Source organism: Spodoptera frugiperda, chromosome 21 (assembly GCF_023101765.2).
Source record: "Spodoptera frugiperda isolate SF20-4 chromosome 21, AGI-APGP_CSIRO_Sfru_2.0, whole genome shotgun sequence".
In the NCBI taxonomy this organism is placed as follows: Eukaryota; Metazoa; Arthropoda; class Insecta; order Lepidoptera; family Noctuidae; genus Spodoptera; species Spodoptera frugiperda.
This window is the reverse complement of record NC_064232.1, coordinates 6496395-6519808: the sequence shown is the minus strand read 5'-3', so window position 1 is coordinate 6519808 and position 23414 is coordinate 6496395. Positions and strand designations below refer to the sequence as shown.

Below are 23414 nucleotides of genomic sequence, written 5' to 3'. Positions count from 1 at the left end.
ATTAAAACATACAATTAGTTTTAATCTAGTCAAATACTTTTTGAAACTAGATATTTTTTGGGAATAAACACGTGACCAATAAGGTTTTATTTTATTTTGTTGTTTTATTATAATATTACACACGTGAGCTAAAATGTGACTGTTGCTGTCGCTTCGTATGCATTTTTATTGAATTGTGTGTTGCCGGACTTTTAAAAAGGAGTACACTCTTTTCTTCTAAGTATGAAGGTCGTATCGGTTCGGAAATACTTGCATTAATGCACTCATTTGCACAAACAAGACAAGTGTGGGAGAGCCATGCTTCGGCACGAATGGGCCAACTCGACCGGAGCTTTACTTCACAGAAAACCGACGTGAAACAACGCTCGCGTTGAAATTCGTTGTGTAAGTGAAGTTACGGGAGGCCAAATAACTTTCCCAGACCCCTCATCCCCAACAAACCTCAAATTCCTAACCTCTAAAGGACCGGCGCAACGCACTTGTAACGCCTCCGGTGTTCCGGATGTCTATTGGCAGCGCCGTTTGCTTGCCATCAGGTACTCCGTTTACCGGCTTATAACATAAATAAAAAATATAGCAGTATAAAAGGTTCAGGTTTATCAGAGAGCGCTGCTGCCCGGTCTTTGTCAAATGCGTAGTCTCTTAGTCAGCTCTTACAATGCAAGACAAGTGCGTTACCGGCCTTTTGGGGATTAGGAATTAAAGGGTTGTTGTGGAATCGGGGATTGGGAAGATTAGGAACGGGGGTAATTGGGCCTCCGGTAACATTCACACGATTCGGCCCGTTCGTGCCGAAGCATGGCTCCCCCACACTTCCACACAAATCTATCGCAGAGATTATGGCAAACCCTCTTATGTAAGTTTAGCCTTAGAGTGGAATCCCCAAGGGATAAGGAACGATGCCTGATCCGGAGCTGCGGACTACCTAGCGGGTTTACCGGGGCTCCGGCTCGAAAAGCAGGAGTAGGAACGGGGTGGTTTTTAGTCAGTAAGAGTCTGACACTCCCTCTCGTTTCGCCCAAGGCGGGAGAAGTCATTGGATGATTTTCCCCCTCAAAAAAAAAGGGATAAGGAAGCCTTGCTATCCTCGGCAAATCTGGCGACGTACTGTAGAGGATTCGGTGCCCCTTATAGGTGCTGAGGGTGGCCACCGGGGTGGTTTTAGTGAGGTAAAAATCCCACACTTCCTAGTCTTTCTCGCCAAAAAGCTAGGTGACTATTAAAGGTTTCCCTATATCATTAAAAAAACAAAAAAAAAGAAGTAGCTCAAGACCGATCGAAATGGATGAGATCTGTGGACGCCCTCTGCCCTATCTAGGGGACATAGGTCCTTAACTCAATTATCTTATGTAAAGGAGGATCATAGTTCAGCAGTGTACCATCACGCTCTGTTGATGATGTCATCATTACTTTTTAAATATAAAAATAGTTATTTTAATACAATATGAGTATCTGCGCAACATAATATGATCTGAGACAGACACAAACATTGGAAAAATACGGATTGAAGCATTTATAATAGGTAAATGGCGTGAATTAATAAGAAATTATAATTTTGTGGTTTTCCTATGAATTTATAATTAATATACTTCTTGTTAGAATGTTATTATTATGATACTAGGTATTTATCGTGACTTTGTTTCATCATCTGCCTAGCCTATAGTTTTTACGGAATTAGACGACTAACATGCGAACGGATCACCTGCTTAGCGATGCCGCTCCGACGTCGCAACGCATGCACCCTCCTCGCCTCGTCTTGGTGGTTGCAAGTCCGGTGCATCGTGTGCCATGCCAAAAATATTTCTATGTAACACGACGCAGAGATACCGCTCCGGCGCCGCGAAACACGCCAACCATATAGCAAGAGTAGACGAGTAGACGTATCTCCTGATGGTAACCAATCGCCGTCGCCCATGGACACTTGACAGACCAGAGGCGTTACAAGTGCGTTGCCGGCTTTTTGGGAGTTAGGAATTTAAGGGTTGTTGTTCGGAAATCGGATATTGGAAATTGGGAAGGAGGGAATTGGGCCTCCGGTAACCTCACTCACACAACGAAACACAACACAAGCGTTGTTTCACGTCGGTTTTCTGCTCGGCCGTGGTATCACTCCGGTCGAGCCGACCCATTCGTACCGAAGCATCTCTGGGCTCTCCCACAGTTTGCGTGCCCCCACTCTGACGCGTGAATGAAGTTACCGGAGGTAAAATATCCCCTCCCTACTCTTCTAGCGTATCAGTCATTCAGTCATCAGTATCGAAAGACTTGAATAGATATTGATTATAATATACGGTGCATTCATTACATTTCATCACCTTCAAAATTAGTAATGTTATTTGTACCGGTTTTCAAATTTTAAAATAGATTTTATTACAAATTGGTCACGTTAGAATAATGTTAAGTTGTTTCCAAAAATACCCAGTTTGGCTGACAAGGATTGGCCGCAAAACAGCTTTAAACAGAGAGGAGTGGAAGGAGGGTAGGGAGGCCTTTGCCCTGCAGTGGGACGATCATGGCTGGAATCTAAATCTAGGTTGTTTGAACGCGTTAATCTTCAGAACAACTGGTTCGAATTGGATAATTCTTTTTGTGTTGGATAGTCAATATTTTTTATGGAAAAGGGGACTCAAATGCTGCTAGAAGTAATTATTCCACGCGGTTCGTAGTCGTAGTCGCGGACAAAAGCTAGTTAAATAATAAGCCTTCTGGGAAAGCCTTGTCAATGTACAATCTACTATCTCTCGTATCTTTTTTATGGAATAGGGGGCAAACGAGCAGACAGATCACCTGATGGTAAGTGATCAGCGCCGCTCATGAACATCTATGTCTTTTTGAGTCTACCAAAATAAGATTTGACATCAAACCTCCCACCTCTAGCTCAGCAGTACCACTAACAACCACTGGACCAAGAAGACATTAAACAAATATGTTTAGCTATATAAACACAATATGTCAAAGTATAGAAAATAAATATATTTACTTGGAATTACCATTTCAAGGAGAACAACTGTACTACGTTTATATTGTTAGCGATTTCATAGACTTAGCGAGAATTGTTATATTTTTTTATGGTATAAGCCGGTAAACGAGCAGACGGATCACCTGATGGTAAACAATCGCTGCCGCTCTGACACTTGAAACACCAAATGCCTTACTATATGGAATAAGCCGGTAAACGAACTGACGGATCACCTGATGGTAAGCAATCGCCGCCGCCCATGGACACTTGAAACACCAGAGGCGTTACAAGTGCGTTGCCGGCCTTTTTGGGGTTAGGAATTTAAGGGTTAGGAATTTAAGGGTTGTTGGAGAATTGGGGATTGGAAAGATTGGAAAGGGAGTAATTGGGCCTCCGGTAACCTCACTGCTGTGCCGACTCGACTGGAGTGATACGACGGCTTCACAGAAAACCGACGTGAAACAACGCTTGCGTTATGTTGTGTGAGTGAGTTTACTGGAGGCCCAATTACCCCCCTTCCCAATCTTCCCAATCCCTGATTTCCCAACAACCTTTAAATTCCTAACCCCCAAAAGACCGGCAACGCACTTATAACGCCTCTGGTGTCTCGGGTGTCCATGGGCGGCGGCGATTACTTACCATCAGGTGATCCGTCTGCTCGTTTACCAGCTTCTACAATAAAAAGGGGTAGGCAGAGATCTACCTTATCGAGAGTTAAAAGACGTGATATAATATTTATTATGATGTTTATATTATATTATGTAAAATTCTCCGCTAACATACAGACATCACGTCAACATAGTAATACATACATATACATAATATATATACACAAATAAGTACATAAGTAAGTAACACATTGTGTATATAAAGATTAGGTAAATATTTACAAAGTATTATATAAAAATTGTTACCTTTCTATGTGGGTTATGGCCAGATTTGAATATTGACCAAATATTCATAGTCAGTCTATACTAATATTAAAGCTCAATAGGTTGTTTGAATGCGCTAATCTCTAGAACTACTGGTTCGAATTAGATAATTCATTTTGTGTTGGATAGTCGATTTATTGAAAAAGGCTATGATCCGTAAAATGTCAGGCTACGACTAATAGGAGCCGAGCAGCGAGCGAAACCGTGTGAATAAAATATCCGAAATAACTAGTTATTATTTATCTACTATTTTTAATAGCTTTTGTTGAAACATCCAATATATCTTGACCTCTCTCTATACGATCTTTCCACACATTCAACGATCAATGTAAACTGGCGCTTTATAACTTGGTCTGTAACATACAATAGCCGCCTACTGGCTAGATAAAGGCAAATTGTACATTTTTAAGATAAAACACAGCAAGTTCAATGACAACATTATCGAGAAAGGACGTTTGTCTGTTTGTCTGTCACATTTTATTTTATAGTTTTTCTAATCGCTTCGTCGTATCCCGTGCGATATTCATATTGAAATTGTATTGATTTCGGAGTTGCGTGTGGGTGTATAGATAGGGCGGTGGCGATGCCCCGATGTTATGTTTTTTAAAGAGAAATTGTTAAGATTTTTTTTTAATATGAGTGGGTAGCTGTTTAAATTAATAAGTTATTTTTTTGAGGGGGAAAATTCTTTTCTTCTCCCGCCAGGGTGATTCGAGGACAAAAAACCACCTCGTTCCTACTACTGCTTTTAGAGCCGGAGCCCCGGTAAACCCGCTAGGTAGTTCGCAGCTCCGGATTAGGCATCAGCCCTACTGAGCCCCATCTGTGGTGGTCTGATGGCTAAAAATCTTAAGGATGCTTTTCTACCAGAGATGTGTCATGTAGCTTTGCTACTAAAATGTAAAGCTGTGAAACTATGTGATCATTTCCACTGATACTAAGCTATGTAGCTGTGCGAGTAAGATGTGCTATGAAGATGTGCCGCCGCAAAGTAGCTGTGTGAGGAAGACGCCCAGCTCGAGTATGTGATGTGTATTTTGCCGTATTTTGACGGATATTACATATTTTGACGAAGCTGCTGGCAAAATAGCTTCTGCCAGTGGCTTCACTCACGGTGCCGTGGGATAGAATGTAGCCTATGTGTTATTCCAGGCCATAATCTATCTCTGTTCCAAATTTCATCCCGATCCCTTCAGCAGTTTTGACGTGATTGAATAACAAATATACACATAAACTCACAAACATTCGCATTTTATAATATTAGTAAGATTTATTCATATTTTTTTTAAATAAACTTCCGATATTTGATAGGAAATAATCATATTATATAATATAATTATGCATTTTGTCAAATTATGCCTAAGTTTTATATTTCATACATAATTAATTTGATTGAATACCTAAATCACGATTAATATGAAAATCGTGTCGATCGAGGTTAAGCTACTCTTGTTAAGGTTTATTTTTTGATGGGTGATAACTTTTTTATGCTATAAGCCGGTAAACGAGCAGACGTATCATCTGATGGTAAGCAATCGCCGCCGCGCATGGACACCCGAAACACCAAAGGCGTTACAAGTGCGTTGCCGGCCTTTAGGGGTTAGGAATTTAAGGGTTGTGGAAAATCGGGAATTGGGAATATTGGGAAGGGGGTAAGAGGTAACCGGGCTGGGATTAGGAAGGGGGTAATGGGGCCTCCGGTAATCTCACTCACACAACGAAACACCACGCAAGCGTTTTTTCACGTCGGTTTCCTGTGAGGCCGTGGCATCACGCCTATCGAGTAGGCCCATTCGTGCCGAAGCATTGCTCTCCCACACTTCAAATCGATCTCTATGGAATTCAGAGATTGGGTGCACGACACCCACGTGAAGATTAGCAGTGGTCACTTTATTTACTTCTGCCAGTATTTATATCTAATATTATATAATAAATATTTACATAAACAAATTCAGTTTAGTCGGTAGGTCTCAAGGCGTAATGCGTTGGCCTAAAAGGTTATATTATTATGTAAAGTATATAAGCGTGTGATCAACTTGTTAGATTGAACCTTACCTTGACAGGTAGATTACATGTATAATCACGACTTATTTACTTGCAGGGGGTAGGTAGAACTGTGTTAAATATGTTTATTAACTTTTTTAACGAGCAGACGAGTCACCTGATGGTAAGCGATCAGCGCCGCCCATTGACACCCGCAACACCAGAGGAGTCACAGGTGCATTGCCGGCCTTTTAAAAAGAAGTATGCTTTTTGTTGAAGGTTATGTTATGTTAAACTTTTCACCAGTTATATTATGAGTCCTATGTAATAGAAGACTATATATTATTATATAATTATCATATTATAGTGATAAAAAACTAGAATAGGTACATGCATGAGTGTGGGAGAAGCATGCTTCGGCATGAATGGGCAGCCTCGACCGGAGTGATACCACCAAAAATTTTTGCTTCGCAAAAACTGTTACTACTAACTGTTACTACGTGAACACAACGCTACAGTTTTTATTCCAAAAAATAAATCCGTATTCGTAATTAGTTTGAACTTGAAGATAAGTTACTTTAGTTACTTTTTTACACATACATTAAGTGTGGGAGAGCCATGCTTCGGCACTGCTGGGTTTCGGCATTACGGGAGGTCCCCAATCTTCCCAATCCCCGATTAACACAACCCTTAAATTCCTAACCCCCTATAGGCCAGTAACGCACTTGTAACGCCTCTGGGGTTTCAAGTGTCCATGGGCGTTTGCCTCCAATATAAAAACAAACTGTATAACCACCCAAAAACTATATGTTTTTAATGACGTGTTAACATTATAATTAAAAAAAAAAGATATTTATTACAGGTAATCTTTCACCTTGATTTATTATAGGTTCAAGATTCGACTCCCGTTCACTACAAGTTTGGAAACGACAAGTTATGCTTATGACGTCAAGGATCACAGATTTTTATTTTTAGTATGAAAAATTCCACGTAATAATACAACTTGTTTATTTTTATTTGGAAAGGACATTTTTGTAAGTTATTAAATCAAGATATTAATTACACTAGCGACCTGCCCCAGCTTCGCATGGGTGCAATGGTGATATATTATGCATGTATTATACATATAAACCTTCCTCTTGAATCACTCTATCTATTAAAAAACCGCATCAAAATCCGTTGCGTAGTTTTAAAAATTTAAGCATACAAAGGGACATAGGGATAGATAAAGCTGTTTTTCTGAGCTGAAAGAAATTTGTTTTATATTATTTTTTTCTTCTTCTTTTTTTTAATGTTCCCAATCCTCAGATTCCCCAAAAACCCTTAAATTCCTACCCCCAAAAGGCTGGCGACGCACTTGTAACGCCTGTGGTGTTCCGGGTGTACACGGGCGCCGGTGACGATTGCGACAGGGTAATTGGGCCTCCGGTAACCTCACTCACACAACGCAAGCGTTGTTTTACATCGGCCCATTCGTGCCGAAGCATGGCTCTCCCACACTTAATGTATGTGTAAAAAAGTAACTAAAGTAACTTATCTTCAAGTTCAAACTAATTACGAATACGGATTTATTTTTTGGAATAAAAACTGCAGCACTGAGTTCACGTACTACCTAACATACAAATTATATTCTATATGTATACGTAATAAGTTACTTTTTTGTGCAGCAACATTTTTAAGCTCTTTTTCTTACATTTTTAATGACATGAGTAATGTTATTTTAGTTTGGTGTTCAGAAGAATTGTTTTTTATGGGACAAGCCCGCCACAACCTCCCATACCGCTGCAACTCCTGTGCACCAGGATCTACAGTAGATACAACCATGAAAACACCGGAACACTGAAGTCCGGCGCGTCTCAGGGACTAATGATGATGATTGGCTGCAAACCCAATTGACTGCACGGTTGGTGCGGAGGCTATCGGCTACCGCGCAACGTGTAGCGAGTTCGAACTTTTTGTGTGATCCACAACTGGTCGTTTCGGGTCTGAGTGTCATGTGTATGTGAACTTGTATGGTTGTAAACGTACCCACGACACAGGAGAAAATCCTAATGTGGGGCAACGATAAATTACCCGCCTTCCCAATCTCCAATATCCCCCAATGCTCAACAACCCCTTTTTTTAAGGGGGAAAATCATCCAATGACTTTTCTCGTCTTGGGCGAGGCGAGAGGGAGTGTCAGACTCTTACTGACTAAAAACCACCTACGTTGTGTACTCCTGCTATATTCGAGCCGGAGCCCCGGTTAACCCGCTAGGTAGTTCCTGAATGCTCCGGAATCCTTAGACATTACTAGCCCCCAAAAGGCCGATCCAACCATCTAACGTATAGCCTTTAGGCGTCGACATGTGTCCATGGGCAGCTAAATGCAAGATACTATTACATTTGATAAACTACTCAGTCCTTTCTCCATTAATTTCGGAATTATAATTTTTCAAGTTCACCGTGAGTTTTAGTTAATTTATTATGTCCACGATAGTTATTTAACTATAGTCCATTTATTTATTCACCTTAGAAAAAAATCTAAAACATTTAAAAATATAAAAAGTAGTAGCCCACCAGTAACGGGATAAATCCAAGCTACCGGAAGTCAGGGCTCAAGAGAGAGGAATTTCCGGACAATACGCGCCGTGTCCAGAAGTACTGCCTTCTGCATCAGGCTCTTGATCCAACCGTCTAACGTTAGCCTACTCAGGTGTTGGTCGAGGCTTTTGGCTATGAGACCATTGGCAGATACGACTATCGACACAATGATTGCTGAATCTACATCCCACATGTCGACAACCTCATGAGCTAAATTAACTAATTATTACATTTGATGAACGACCTTCCTTTTCAGACTGTCGTGTCAGATTATAATTTTTCAAGTTCACGGTAGTAAAGGTTAATGTATATAAACAACCAAAAATAACATATTATAATTTATAGTGTCAAAATAACCAGTGGAATATATAATTACTAGCTTATTATTTTTAATCTAGATACGTAGTTAAGTTTAAAACATAAGTCAAAATGTCACAATGATTTATTTCAAATAGACTAGGAAGACACTTTTGAATGTCAAAGCAAATATAACATTTTTTTTATAACGTCACGCTTTTTAATCCCCGAAGGGGTAGGCAGAGGTGCACATTATGGCACATAATGCCAATGCCTTCTATTAATCTTTAAATCCTTAAACAGACAATTTAATTCAAAAAGGATTTTGTTTAATGATATTTTTTTAATTTCAAAAATATTTCAAAGTGCCTAATTAAGGATTAATTGAAATAAAATGCTTTGACTTTGACTAATGTTTTTAATTAAAGTTAAATAATAATTTTGTAATAAAAATATGAATCTCCATTAATTTTCATAATCCATGTTTTTTATCAAATGCATTTTTAGTAATAGGGGTCAAAGATCATTCTTCGTTCATTTTAAATGTAATCTTAAACAAAAAATCTCGCTTTGTTTTGTTTCTGAAAAAGTTTGTGCAGTGAAAAAAAATACAACATTTTGGAAAAACCGAGTGGTAGCTCGGTCAATAACTGTCTAACAGCAGAAATTTATATATATATGCAACGTCTCGCCTTTTATCCCCGAAGGAGTAGGCAGAGGTGCACATTACGGCTCGTAATGCCACTATACAATGTACATACACTTTTCACCATTTGTGTTATAAGTCCCATGTAATAGGGGTGTGTCTATTGCCATATACTGGGCACAATTCTACTACTGAGAAATATTAGAAATAAGTATTATAGATGCGAAACAAATATTATAAATGCGAAAGATTGTGAGTTTGACTGTATGTTTGTACATTGTACAGTGGCATATCGTGCCGCAATGTGTAATTCTACACAGTCTGCAAATATCAGGCTTACTACTAATTATCTAATATATATTTTTTATCCCGAGAACGCAAGTAAAACCGCTTGTAAAAGCTAGTTTTATAATATTTTACCTTCAATTCTATACAGCTACTGGTAGAAACGGATGTAGCAGTGTTGATGACTGACCTTATTTCAATGTGGTTTGTGCTTAAGCAAGAAATTGGCTTGTGGCTTGGATATAGTTTATATTGAGCCGTCGGTAGCCAGTCTATCATAGAAATTGAATATTTTCTCTTAAGATAAATCATTGGTTCTTTCACGCCTTTTTATCTGCGAAGCGGTAGGCAGAGGGAGCTGTAGATTACGGCACTTAATGCTACTACAACGTACACCCACGTTTTATTATTTTTGAGTAGTAGTACGGAGTCTGGAATTGTGCCCAGTATATGGCTCAATTACCCCCCTTCACAATCCCCGATTCCCCAACAACCTATGAATTCCTAACCCCAAAAAGCCAACAACAACGCACTTGTAACGTCTCTAGTGTTTCGGGTGTCTCGGTTTACACAAAATAGGACCTCACGCAAGCCATCAGACCACCTCGGAGCTACGGACTACATAGCGGGTTTACCGGGACTTTGATTCGGAAAATAGGAATAGGAACGGGGTGGTTTTTAGTCAGTAAGAGTCTGTCACTCCCTCTCGCCTCGCCCAAGGCGGGAGAAGTCATTGGATGACATTCCTCCTTAAAAAAAGGACCACAATCTACATTAGCGCCATCAGCTGGTCATAAAAGTAAGGTCTGGGTTATATACCTTTTACGTAGACGTCATGAATCACGTTTTCAAACACTTGACTGATTAAAAACTTGATCTTAAACAGTTAATACTAGCGACACGCCCCGGCTTCGTACGGTTATTAGTTTTTCTATATAATTTATGATAGACGTATGTATTACTTATACATACAAATAAGGTTTAGTTTCGTTGCTCCAAACTAGGTTTTTGTTCTGTGTCGAGAATTCGTTTACAAACATACAAGTTCACATACACATGACACCTAAACCCGAAATAACAATTTGTGGATCACACAAAGAGTTACTCCGTGCGGGAATCGAACCCGCTACACGTTGCACAGCAGCCAGTTGCCCAGCCACCGCGACAACCGTGTAGTCATTTATCAAACGCTTCAAAGACCCACCAGGGCTCCGGCTCCAAAAGCAGGAGTAGGAACGGGGTGGTTTTTAGTCAGTAATAGTCTGACACTCCCTCTCGCCTCGCCCAATGCGAAAGAAGTCATTAGATGATTTTCCCCCCTCATAAAAAAAGCATAATCTACCCCTGTTCCAAATTTCATCCCAATCCCTTTAGCGGTTTCGACGTTATTGAGTAACAAACATACACATAAACTTTCGCATTTACAATATTAGTTAAGATAGTGTAGTCAGTTAACTAAACCGAGGCAGTCTAGTTTAACTAAGTGTCCTTATAAACTAAACAATTTAACTTTGAACTTATATACCTAAGGTTATTATAAATAATTAACCTTTATATATGAATTAGTAGTTATGTGATATGATATAATAAGCAATTAAATTATATGTCACGACTAATTTTAGCCCGCGGCTTCGTTCGCGTTAAGAAGAATTATTATTAATGGAATTCATCAAAATATTTGTTAAGGAATGTTTTTTTTAAACGTTGCCCCATATTAGGATTTTCTCCTGTGTCGTGGGTGCGTTTACAAACATACAATTTCACGTGCACATGACACCCAGACCCGAAACAACAATTTGTGGATCACACAAAGAGTTGCTCCGTGTGGGAATCGAACCCGCTACACATTGCACGGCAGCTAGTTGCCCAGCCACCGCACCAACCGTGCAGTCTACACAATGGTTACGTTATAGTAGCTTTATGCATGCAAAATCTCAGCCCGATCGGTTTAAAATTGACAAAGTTTCATTCAAACTTTCATCCGCTATTTTATCCCCTTGGTCAAAATCCTTTCTTAGCGGATGCCTACGTCATAACATCTACCTGCAAGCCAAATTTCAGCCTGATCCGTCCAGTGGTTTGGGTTGTGCGTTGATAGATCAATATGTCAGTCAGTCAGTCGAGTTATATGTATATACTAGCGGACCCGACAGACGTGGTCCTGTCTACACGTCTTTAATTTGAAAATTTGTCGGATCCAATGTAAAACATTCCAAAATCAACAACTACTAATAAATTAAAAAAACACAAAAATTTTCATGAAAATCGGTCCAGTCGTTTAAGAGAAGTTCAGTGACATACACACTCACAGAAAAATTATATATATAAAGATTTAGATATAATTAATTACTTATTATATGAGTGCTGTCTGACTTTGACATTTGCAAAAAATACTTAGATAACTTTTCTACATAACATAACGTCATGATTTTTATTTCCCCGAAGGGTTAGGCAGAGGTCATATGCAATATTAGGTTTTGCTAGCGACTTTACCTACGTTTCTGTGAGATAAAAAGTATCATATCACCTAAGTCAGTCCCAATTTCATCAAAATCTTTTTTTATGTTAAATGGGCCGACGTTTGTCCGCTATCTCGCCTGATGGTAAGTGATGATGCGGCCTACGATGGAGCACGTCTGCCCATAAGCAACCTATTCACTCGGGGTTTGAAGACACCCAGGTTATACCCATCAGGAAACACAGACTCCAGCAAGGAGTTCCACTCCCTAGCAGTTCGCACAAGGAAGAAAATCCGATTTTGACTCGGATTTTACCCGGACAAGCATCCAGATAAACAAACTTTCACATTTATAAGATTAGTGTGATAACACCAGTTATAAATGTGCCATGTAATAGGGGGCGAGTCTATTGCCATGCACTTACTACTCAATAGTTATGTTTCGTTATGTGAGTGAGGTTACAGGAGGCCCAACTACCCCTCTTCTCAATTCTTAAATTTTTCACTAAAAGGCCGGCAACGCATCCATGGGCGGCGGCGATTGCTTACCATCAAGTGATCCATCTGCTCGTTTACCGGCTTATAACATAAAAAAAGAAATATCTAACCATTAGCTAAGATTTTCACCCTAACCGCATACCACAATCAAACCGCAATCCTTTTACTCGGCAAGCCCACTAGTGGTCACTCGACCAACGAGACAATTTAATAATATCCTAAGATATTAAACACAACAATAAGCAACCTAATGCTTGTGTTATGGTGACGAGATGGCTGATAAACTACTTATATACATTTTTTTTTGTAAATACATACATATTATAGATAGAAAAACACCCAACCAAAATAAATATTTGTAGGTCTTACAAATATTTGTTCTCTGCGGGAATCGAACCCGCGACACGCAGCACAGCAGTCCAATTTCTCAGCCACTGCGCTAACCGTGCTGTCGTCAATCTAATAATAATAATCCCACTTTCCCAGCTTATACTGTAATTAGAAGCGTCGTGATGTTAACATTATAATCTATCTTACGTGCTAATCTTTACACTCTCTTAAATCGGGTAAGCAGAGGTGTAGCTATAATACAAGTAAAATTAACTAATAATCTTTTATTGTCATTGTCAATTTACTTAGGTAATATATGCAACGTCACGGCTTTTATCACCAAAGGGGTAGGCAGAGTAGTAGATACAATGTACACCTAACCCAATTTTCAACATTTATGTTATTAAAGCCATGTAATAGGAGGTGAGCCTATTGCCATATACTGGGCACAATTCCAGACTCAGCGCTATCATTGCGAATTTTTCGGGAAACCGAAAAAGCCCAGGATTTATTTGCCCGACCCGGAACCCGAGACCCATGACCCAGCAGTCGCACTTGCAACCACTAGACCAACGAGGTAGTTTAGTGGTTAGGAAATAAGAAGCGGTGCCGTTATGTCTATGTACCTACCCAATTGAACATTAAACAGAACCTTTTAAGTATGGGAGAGCCATGCTTCGGCACGAATGGGCCTGCTTGACTGGGCTGATACCACGGCCTCGCAGAAAACCGACGTGAAACAACGCTTGCGTTGTGTTTCGTTATGTGAGTGAGGTTACCGGAGGCCCAATTCCCCCTTCCCAACCTTCCCATCCCCATTCCCGAACAACAACCCTTAAATTCCTAACTCCCAAAAAGCCGGTAACGCACTTGTAAAGCCTCTGGTGTTTCAAGTGTCCATGGGCGGCGGCGATTGCTTACCATCAGGTAATACGTCTGCTCGATTACCGGCGGTATGTTTCATAAAAAAAGGAAAATTCATCAGGAAAATTTATAAAAGAATGCCTAAAACAATTCCTAAACGGAAAATCCCTCAATAACACATGTACGACCCAAGAATCGAACCTAAGGCCTCGTGCCCGATTATTATTATAGTATTTAACGCTTTAAAACCGCGGCAAGTAAATGAATACTAATTCAACTGGTCATTACGGCGAAACTGACTTTAAGTGGCGTGCATTACAATTTGTATGTGATTCAAGTGTTAAGCGATTAGCTTCTATCAGGAGCTGCGGACTACCTAGCGGGTTTACCGGGGCTCCGGCTTGACAAGTAGGATTAAGAACGGGTGGTTTTAGTCAGTAAGAGTCTGACACGGAGAAGTCATTGGATGATCCCCCCCCAAAGCGATTAGCTACTAACTTAAGTTACGAAGACTTATGAAAAAGGTAACCGCTTTAAATTTTCTTTATCGCCTTTATTTTTAAGTCTGGTAATATCCCTAAAACCTTTTTCTAAGTTTGAAAACTAGATACTCCTCTTCTGAAGCCCCAGCCGTCGCGAGAAACACTAGCTATAATATAAACTAGCTTCGGGGATCGCGGGACGATCTCCGGCCATCATAAGTGCGGGTCTGTGGACTGCGAGCAAATGATTTGACTTTGAGCTCGTCTGCCCAGAACCAGAATCCGTGCGTGCGAACGGTCTAAATGAGCCATCAGAGCACCACAAATGGGGCTCAATATGGCTGATTTCTAATCTGGAGCTGCGGACTACTTGGCGGGTTACCGGGGCACCGGCTTGAAAAGCAGGAGTAGGAACAAGGTGGTTTTTAGTCAGTAAGAGTCTGACACCCCTCTTGCCTCACTCAAGGCGGGAGAAGAACTCCAAAACACCGGCAACGCACTTGTAACGCCTCTGGTGTTTCGGGTGTCCATAGGCGGCGGTGATTCCTTACCACCATAGGTGATACGTCAGTGTGTTTACCAGCTCATCTCATAAAAACAGTTTAATAATTTTAGTTTTTCAGTTTTCTAGTTAAGTTGTAAATATTATGCAGTAGTATGCATATTGAATGTTTCTAACGTAAGTAAATTCAAAAATAATAAAAATATGAATATTAAACATTAATACTCGAGTGTACGATTGCTTATAACTTGTACAGCGACCAGTTATGTTACGAAAATCGGATGGCAGAGTGTTGCAAGTAAAAATTACACAAATCGTATCGTACGATGCTAAAATTTCGTTTCATTGGTGTTTTGGAGCGGTTTTATTTTATGTGCGTGTGAAAAAAGGGTGGGCAGAAAGACTTTTTACGGTTCTGTTTTCACCAGAGATTTGCTGTGGTACGTCGCTGTGAATGCATTTGGTTTCCACCAATCATATTTATTTATTTATTAAGTGTCACCAACATAAATACAGCAATATTGCACAATAAAAATAACAGTTACATACAAACTACCTTAGGCTTATCTGTATTTACAATTATGGGTAACCACAGCATGCATATTATGATTTTAAGTTCACAATAATATATAAAAAAAAACTAAATAATCAAAATAAAGTGCGAATTAAAAAAAAAAAGAAAAATAATCTCAGCAAAAAATTAAGAAAAACAGAATGAATTGCCAATCTCAAGCTAAAGTACGTTACTCTCTGATAATTCATTGGTACACATAGCTTAGCACTAGTAGAAACAGCTAAGTTTATGTTTTTGTATGGAAAGATGCGTACTACGGTTGGCTTATTTACTACCGATACATCGCATACTCGAGCTGAACATCTTGCTCGCAAAGCTACATAGCTTAGTATTGGTGGAAACGGTCACATAGTTTCACAGATTAACTATGAGAAACAAACTCGGAGGTCATAGTCTCTTTTAAAGTCCAGACAATGAAATCTATACTAATATTATAAAGCTGAAGAGTTTGTTTGTTTGTTTGAACGCGCTAATCTTTGAAACTACTGGTCCGAATTGAATAATTCTTTTTGTATTGGATAATGCATTTATCGAGGAAGGCTATAGGCTATAAAACATCACGCTATGACCAATAAGAGCCGAGCAGAGTGGGTGAAACCGCGCGGAAGTAGCTAGTAAAATATAATGTGAGAGAACCGTGCAAGTTGATTCTGTAGTGGTCTTTAGAGGAAAGAATCATAACAGTTGAACAACGAGATATTAATAGCATCAAATTATCATGCAAAAACGGTCACCCATCGGATTCCTAACCTCGGTAGCCGACGCTTAACAACTTTCCCAGATAACTTTGCGAGTGTAATTTAAATATAATAACCTCGAAGGTAGTTTTCGGAAATATTGCAAGGCCGCCCATCTTATTTTTAACCGCAGCTCACGTTGCTTAACTTGGGATTAGTCATGCATAAATATGACGTGGGTAAAAATTTCCGTTACAGTTCAAAATTAATATTTATGTCACGATCGATGAATTACCTAGATATATGACATAATATATAATCATGCTTATTTTTAGTTTCTGGGTAAGTAGAGCTGTCCTTTAATACGCATTAATTCATATTAAAAACATACACTTACAAATACTTTTCAAAACAAATAATGAAAATAAAATCGACAATATCGAATGCAATGTACATAATTCAAAAGATAACATTAGAACTTAAGACGGGAATATTTGCCATGTTTGTTTATGTTCTATGAGTTTCCGATATTTCGGCAACTGTTGCAAGCGCCATGATCACGGATGAACTGGAGTAAATATCCCGTCTTAAGTTCTAATGATAGAGTTAGTGACCATGTCAGTTAAAAAACTAAAAATAATCGAGTCGAGACCGATTTTTTCGAAACCGATTTTTATGACATACCGAATTTTCCGAAAACACGTAGAATTTTCTGAAAACTGTATTTTTTAGGCGAAAATTCTTATACTCATTAAACATTGTGACATATCAAACATTAAGAAACAATAAAAAAAATTACATACACAACAAATAAAATTGAAAAAAATGATGTCAATGCATAGATAATTTAGGAGAGATTTTTTCCTAATCCGATTATTATAACATTTCCGAATTTTCCGAAAACCGTAAATTTTTATACGAAAATTCCCACACTCATAAAAACAATTTTAACCTATCAAAATATAAAAAAAATAGTACATACCGAATCCTAACTTCTTCTGCTGCGATATAAGCATACTGAGCGGTACGCGACGGTCCTGGTTCGGTGCCAGCCCGAACAAATGGTTCCGGGCTGTCTGGGTGACTGTCAATCGCGTCATCTTGCTGGTATTGTGACCTGGTCTCCGCTACATGTGTGGTGGATCTGGAAAGAAGGAGAAAGAAGATTAGTATTATGTATTTTTTTTTAAGCAATCTTAATTTTTTATTAAGGCTGTTTTCCTAATAGAAACATAGAAGCCCCCATTACATAATACAAAATATATATCGTATATGTACACAAAAATAAAGTAGCTAAACTGTTTACAGGTTTAGCTTGCCCTTAACCTTAAATATGAAATAATCAAATGATACAGAGATCTAGCCTGTTTAGTGTAAAATCAATCGGCACTGAATATTCGTAAAATAGGAGGGATTAGTTTTAAGTTTGTTTATTCGCCGACTCATAGTAATAAACGTAATAATAAAGTGTGGGCTCGCCATTTTTCAGCACTGCAGGGCCGGCTTGACCGGAGTAATACCACGGCCTTACAGAAAACCGACGTGAAACAATTCTTGCGTTATTATATAAATTTTTTAAGTGGGATAATCATTCATTTATTTTCTCGTCTTGGGCGAGGTGAGAGCGAGTGTCAGACTCTTACTGACTAAAATCACTCAATCCCGTTCCTACCCCGTTCCTACTTTTCGAGCCGGAGCCACGGTAAACCCGCTAGGTAGTCCGCAGCTCGGGATTAGGCATCAGCCCTACTGGGTCCATCAGATGATATTATTATTAGAGAAGAAGAAAACGACGACTAAAAACAAATTTAGAAACTACGCATTTTGTATTATTATGACTCAATTCGACCAACATGTTATTGGGTCCAATTATATATAATCTATCGATTTATTTACATATTTTTTTCAAAACTATATGACTACCGTACCGTATATTATTAATTCTTAGTAAATTGTATGTATCATGATATTTATATATACAAGTATATAAGTATAAACAAGTCTCATAATTATATTTAGAGGTAATAAATAAATACATAAACAGTTTTATATAAAAAAAAAATTTAATACCCAATTGATTATTATTTTTTCATTGAAATTAACATCATATTATATGGATATGAAAACAAACCTCATATTAACAGATTGACACGTGTCGTTTATCCAAAAAAAAATATCGGTTTTAATAACATAATTTCGCAAAAAACTACATCTTAAAAAAAAACTATTAATGGTTTGGGAAATCGTAAGCCTATTTGTTCGAAAATACTCAGCAATCGTCAGTAGAAGTTTTATGACTAATAATTAACAGTAATAGTTCTTGTTTGTGACGCACAAACTGACCTGTCGAATTATGCCTACATATAGAATTAAACTACATAATTGCCCGTGACTTTGGTTGCGTTTGTCGATTTAAATTTTTTTTATGGTATAATCCGGTATATGAGCAGACGGATCACCTGATGGCAAGCAATGGCCGCCGCATATGGACACTTGCAACACAAAGGGCATCAACATAAGTGTGTTGTCGATCTTTTGGGATTAAGAATTTAAGGGTTGTTGTGGAATCGGGGATCGTAAGCCTATTTGTTCGAAAAACCTCAGGTAATCGTCAGTAGACAGTTTTATGACTGAAAATTAACAGTAAGTAGGTCTCGTTTGTGACGATATTATAAAATAACCTGTCGAATTTATGCCTATTTTAATAGAATTAAATATTATGAAATTGCCCGTGACTTTGGTTGCGTTTGTCGATTTAAATTTTTTTTATGGTATAATCCGGTATATGTGCATACGGATCACCTGATGGTAAAAAAATCGCCGCCGCCCGTGAATACTTGAAACACCAGTCAGGTAGATCACCAGAAACATCGTGAGGAAACCTGGACTTATAATTTCTAATTATAAGTTTGAAATCGCCAACCGGCATTGAGCAAGCGTGGTGATTAATGCTCAAACCTTCTCCGTGTGCGAAGAGGCCTTTGGTCAGCAGTGGCCACTTATAGGCTGTTGATATGTGGTATATTTTCTTGTCTACTACTAGCAGACGCGGAAAACGCAATATAAATTGTTTCTAGTCGCCTTATAAATGTATTTTTTAATGCCACATTATAATAGTCACACAAAAATTTCGTTAAAAAATGTAAAACAAAAATTAAGTGTAAACAACAGGAAAAATATAGAACTAAGGAAGTCTCCGTTTCTATTTTCTGTTCTTCAAAGTTTAGGCTAATAAGCACTACTCCTATGCTATTCCTATCACTATACCTACCACTGCTTATCACTTAGGGGTATGGAAAATAGATAGTAGCCGATTCTCAGACCTACTGAATACGCAAATAAAATTCGGTGAAAATCGGTAAAGCCGTTTCGGAGGAGTACGGTAACTAACATTGTGACATGGAAATTTTAAAAAGTCAAAAAAGTCAAAATTATTTATTTCAAATAGACCAGGAAGGCACTTTTGAACGTCAAAGCAAATATAATAATATTAATAACGTCTGTCTGTCGGTCAGTCCTCTAGTGAAGCTATTTGCTCGTTCCAAAGTGTAGATTCCTATGGAGAAGAACGAGCAAGAAACTCCACTCCATTTATGTATTAGACTAGCAAACCAGACGAACTCCGTTTCGCCACCAATTATTTTCCCTGTTTTCTTGCTTTTCTCTTGATTTTTTCCTGAATTTTCTTTGCTATAAACCTCACGGAGCCCGAGACCTTTCCAACGAATGCAAAACCGTGGAAATCGGTTCGTGCGTTCTAGAGTTCCGAGAAGCGTCAGGAAGGAAAACTAGACTTATTTTTATTATGTAATAGATTTATCATTACCAGTTTTTTCAAAATGTCATATAATTATCATTTTCAAAAATAGACTTAACTGATTAATAGCTCATTAATATGTTATTATTCATGCGCAGTTTTTATTTTTATCCAAAATTAATCGGAATCTACTGGAACATCTATGCAAATAATTAAAAAAAACCAACAGTATCTTAAATTACCTAATTAATATTTGAATTGTGTTTAGAAAAAACTGAAACCCGCCTCGCGCTACTAGTTTTTCAAAAATCTCAAAAAAAAAAAACTAAAATGTTCAAAATCTTAATGTCACAATAATTACTAGAAGTAGTCATAAATAAGATACCTATTTTTGAAACAGATACAGTAAAAAAAAAGTTGGTAAACGAGCAGACGGATCACCTGATGGTTAGCAATCGCCGCCGCCCATGGACACTTGAAACACCAGAGGCGTTACAAGTGCGTTGCCGGCCTTTTGCGAGTAATGAATTTAAGGGTTGTTGGGGAATCGGGGATTGGGAAGATTGGGGATTAGGAAGATTGGGAAGGGGGATAATTGGGCCTCCGGTAACCTCATTCACACAACACACGCGTTGTTTCACGTCGGTTTTCTGTGAGGCCGTGGTATTACTCCGATCGAGCCGGCCCATTCGTACCGAAGCATGGCTCTCTCACACTTAATTCAAAATCTTAATGTAATAATAAACACTAAAGCTAGTCATAAAATAGGTATACGGTACCATTTTTTTACAACAGAAACAGTCAAAGACAATAATTTATCATCTACAATTTAAGAAAAAGAACAAACGCATTTGTTTGTTAATTATCACCGTCACCTTTTTAATATTTTATGTTTTCTAATTTTTTTTTTTTTCGTTGTCCGTCAGCGATATCCTTGGTAGATAACAGATTACACGCGTCACAGAAACTACTTTTTATAAATTAAAAAATAAAATATCAATACCAACATATTATAAAGCGGAAAGATTTGATTATCTGTTTGTTTGTTTATTTTGACTGCACGGTTGGTGCGGTGGCTGGGCAACTGGCTGCCGCGCAACGGGTAGCGGGTTCGATTCCCGCACGGAGCAACTCTTTGTGTGACCCACAAATTGTTGTTTCGGGTCTGGGTGTCATGTGTATGTGAACTTGTATGTTTGTAAACGCACCCACGACACAGGAGAAAATCCTAATGTGGGGCAACGTTTTTAAAAAAAAAAAAAAAATTGCACTGAATAGGCTTTTTTCAATTGAGACAAGCTCGCCACAACCTCCCATACCGCTGCAACTCCTGTACACCAGGATCTACAGTAGATACAACCATGCAAACACCGGAACACTGAAGTCCAACGTCCCAGGGACATGAATGACTGTCTTGGATCCCGCAACGAAATAAATCAGAAGATATTATTAGAGGAGAAGAAAAAGAAAGAATTGAATAGGCTGTGAAACTAAATCCTTTTATCCCCGTATGGTAGGCAGAGCTGATCCGGAGCTGCGGACTACCTAGCGGGTTTACGGGGCTCCGGCTCGAAAAGCAGGAGTAGGAACGGGGTGGTTTTTAGTCAGTAAGAGTCTGACACTCGCTCTAGTCTTGCCCAAGGTGGGAGAAGCTATTGGATGATTGTCCCTCTTCAAAAAAAAAAAACGGGCAGAGATGCAACTGCTCATTACAGCACGTAATGCCGCTATACAATGTACTTACACGCACTTTTCACCATTTGTGTTATCCTCCTCCTTGCGTCGTTTATCCTCAATGCTGAGGGTCGTGACCCCGACGAATAACTCTCTGGTTCACTATATTTCGCCATGCTGTTCTATCTTCGGCGATGTGGATGGCGTCGCAGACTGTGGTCTCCAGTGTGGCACGGATTTGGTCCGACCAACGTATCGGACTCCTGCCCCTTGGTCTTGCTTGTGTTATAAGTCCCACGTAATAGGGGGTGAGCCTATTGCCATATACTGGGCACAATTCCAGACTCCGTGCTACTATTGAGAAATTTTCGAAAATCCGAAAAAAGCCTAGTAATACATTCTGTATACATATTATTTTAATGTATTTTTATTTAAATTAAAACTTGATATTGATATACAACGCGTGTAAAGTCGTAGGCCAAAAGTTGGTCTTAATTAAACATTTACTAGTACATTAAAAACAGGATTGAATCAAGTGCGTCAAAGATTGAGAAAAAAACAACTTTTTTTTTAAAGAATAATTATATTTTTTCTTTACTGACGTTGATTCACGATAATTGTAACGATTAACGATTACCCGTTGATTTTTGACCCGGATCATTAATTTATTAACGACATTAAAACATAACAAATTAATCGTAGTTACATTTCATTAAAAAATGTAATTAAATGCATCATGTCAATTTACAACACGTTATTCAATGTTAAATATAAAATAAATTAACGTAATTATAATGCAAAATAAATTAATTAGGTACTAATTCATTAGTTAATTAATTTTATTTATATTTCATTTTAGTGTTTAATCGTTTTTTATTGGAGTTATTAAATGGTAAATAATTATAAATGCATTAATATTATGTATTTATTTATGGTAAACTGAACAAATTGACTACGTGTAACCATGAACTATTTAACATAAACTATAGTTTTTTTACACATAATGTATTTTAAGTAGGTAATAAATTGTTGCTAATTTACAGTCACACAACTTGAAAATAGGTTAAGCAGTGCTTCCCAAGGTTTTTTTATGGTATAAGCCGGTAAACGAGCAGACTGATCACCTGGTGGTAAGCAATCACTGCCGCTCATGGACACTTGAAACACCAGAGGCGTTACAAGTACGTTGCCGGCCTTTGAACGAGGCTCATAGTCTTTTTTTTGTGGGGCTAAAATCATCCTGTGTTGACTTCTCCCGCCTTGTGTGAGGTAAAAAAGTGTTGGACTCTTACTGACTAAACACGGGTGGTGTTTCTGTTCCTACTCCTGCTTTTTACGAATACGCAGTACGCTCTTTTCTTGACTGCTTAAAGGTCGTATCAGTTAAATACCCTTAGTACGAGTTTACTTAACGTTTATAGTTATCACATCAATCTGATTTGTTGGTTTATTCGAGCCAGCCAATCAGAGTAGCTCTCGCTAAAGCAAACTCATATTAAGGGTACTGAAATAGCACTAGCAACAGTTTTTTTTATACTGGTGGACGTTTTATTAGTGGTATCTGTCTACTACTGGGCTTTTTTCGGTTTTTCGAAATTTTCTCAGTAGTAGCATGGAGTCTGGAATTGTGCCCAGTATATAGCAATAGGCTCACACCCTATTACATAGGACTTATAACACAAATTGTAGAAAAGTAGGTGTACATTGTATAGCGGCATTACATGCCGTAATGTGCACCTGCCTACCGCTTCGGAGATAAAAGGCGTGACGTTGAGAATCCGTAGTCTCGCTGTTACTGAGATACACAGTTTTTACTGAGACTCTTTGTTAAAAAAACAAAAAAAAATAGTTAACTTTCAATGAATTAACAGCAAGTTACGTCAGTCGGTTACCTAAGTGCCAATAAAAGTGTG

The 23414-nt window shown here is 38.4% G+C and overlaps 1 protein-coding gene across 2 annotated transcripts in view; it reads right to left on the bottom strand.

Annotated features, from left to right (window-relative positions):
• Nucleotides 1-23414, bottom strand: part of LOC118280249 (scavenger receptor class B member 1) — a 271827-nt gene that overhangs the window by 185826 nt on the left and 62587 nt on the right. For both annotated transcript variants that reach the window (XR_007706557.1, XM_035600180.2), the window contains exon 2: nt 17053-17214. Coding sequence is in view for 1 of the 2 variants with exons in the window: in XM_035600180.2 (XP_035456073.1) it covers nt 17053-17170 (118 nt within the window). In the remaining variant the exon portion in view is untranslated. The remainder of the gene's footprint in view (nt 1-17052; nt 17215-23414) is intronic.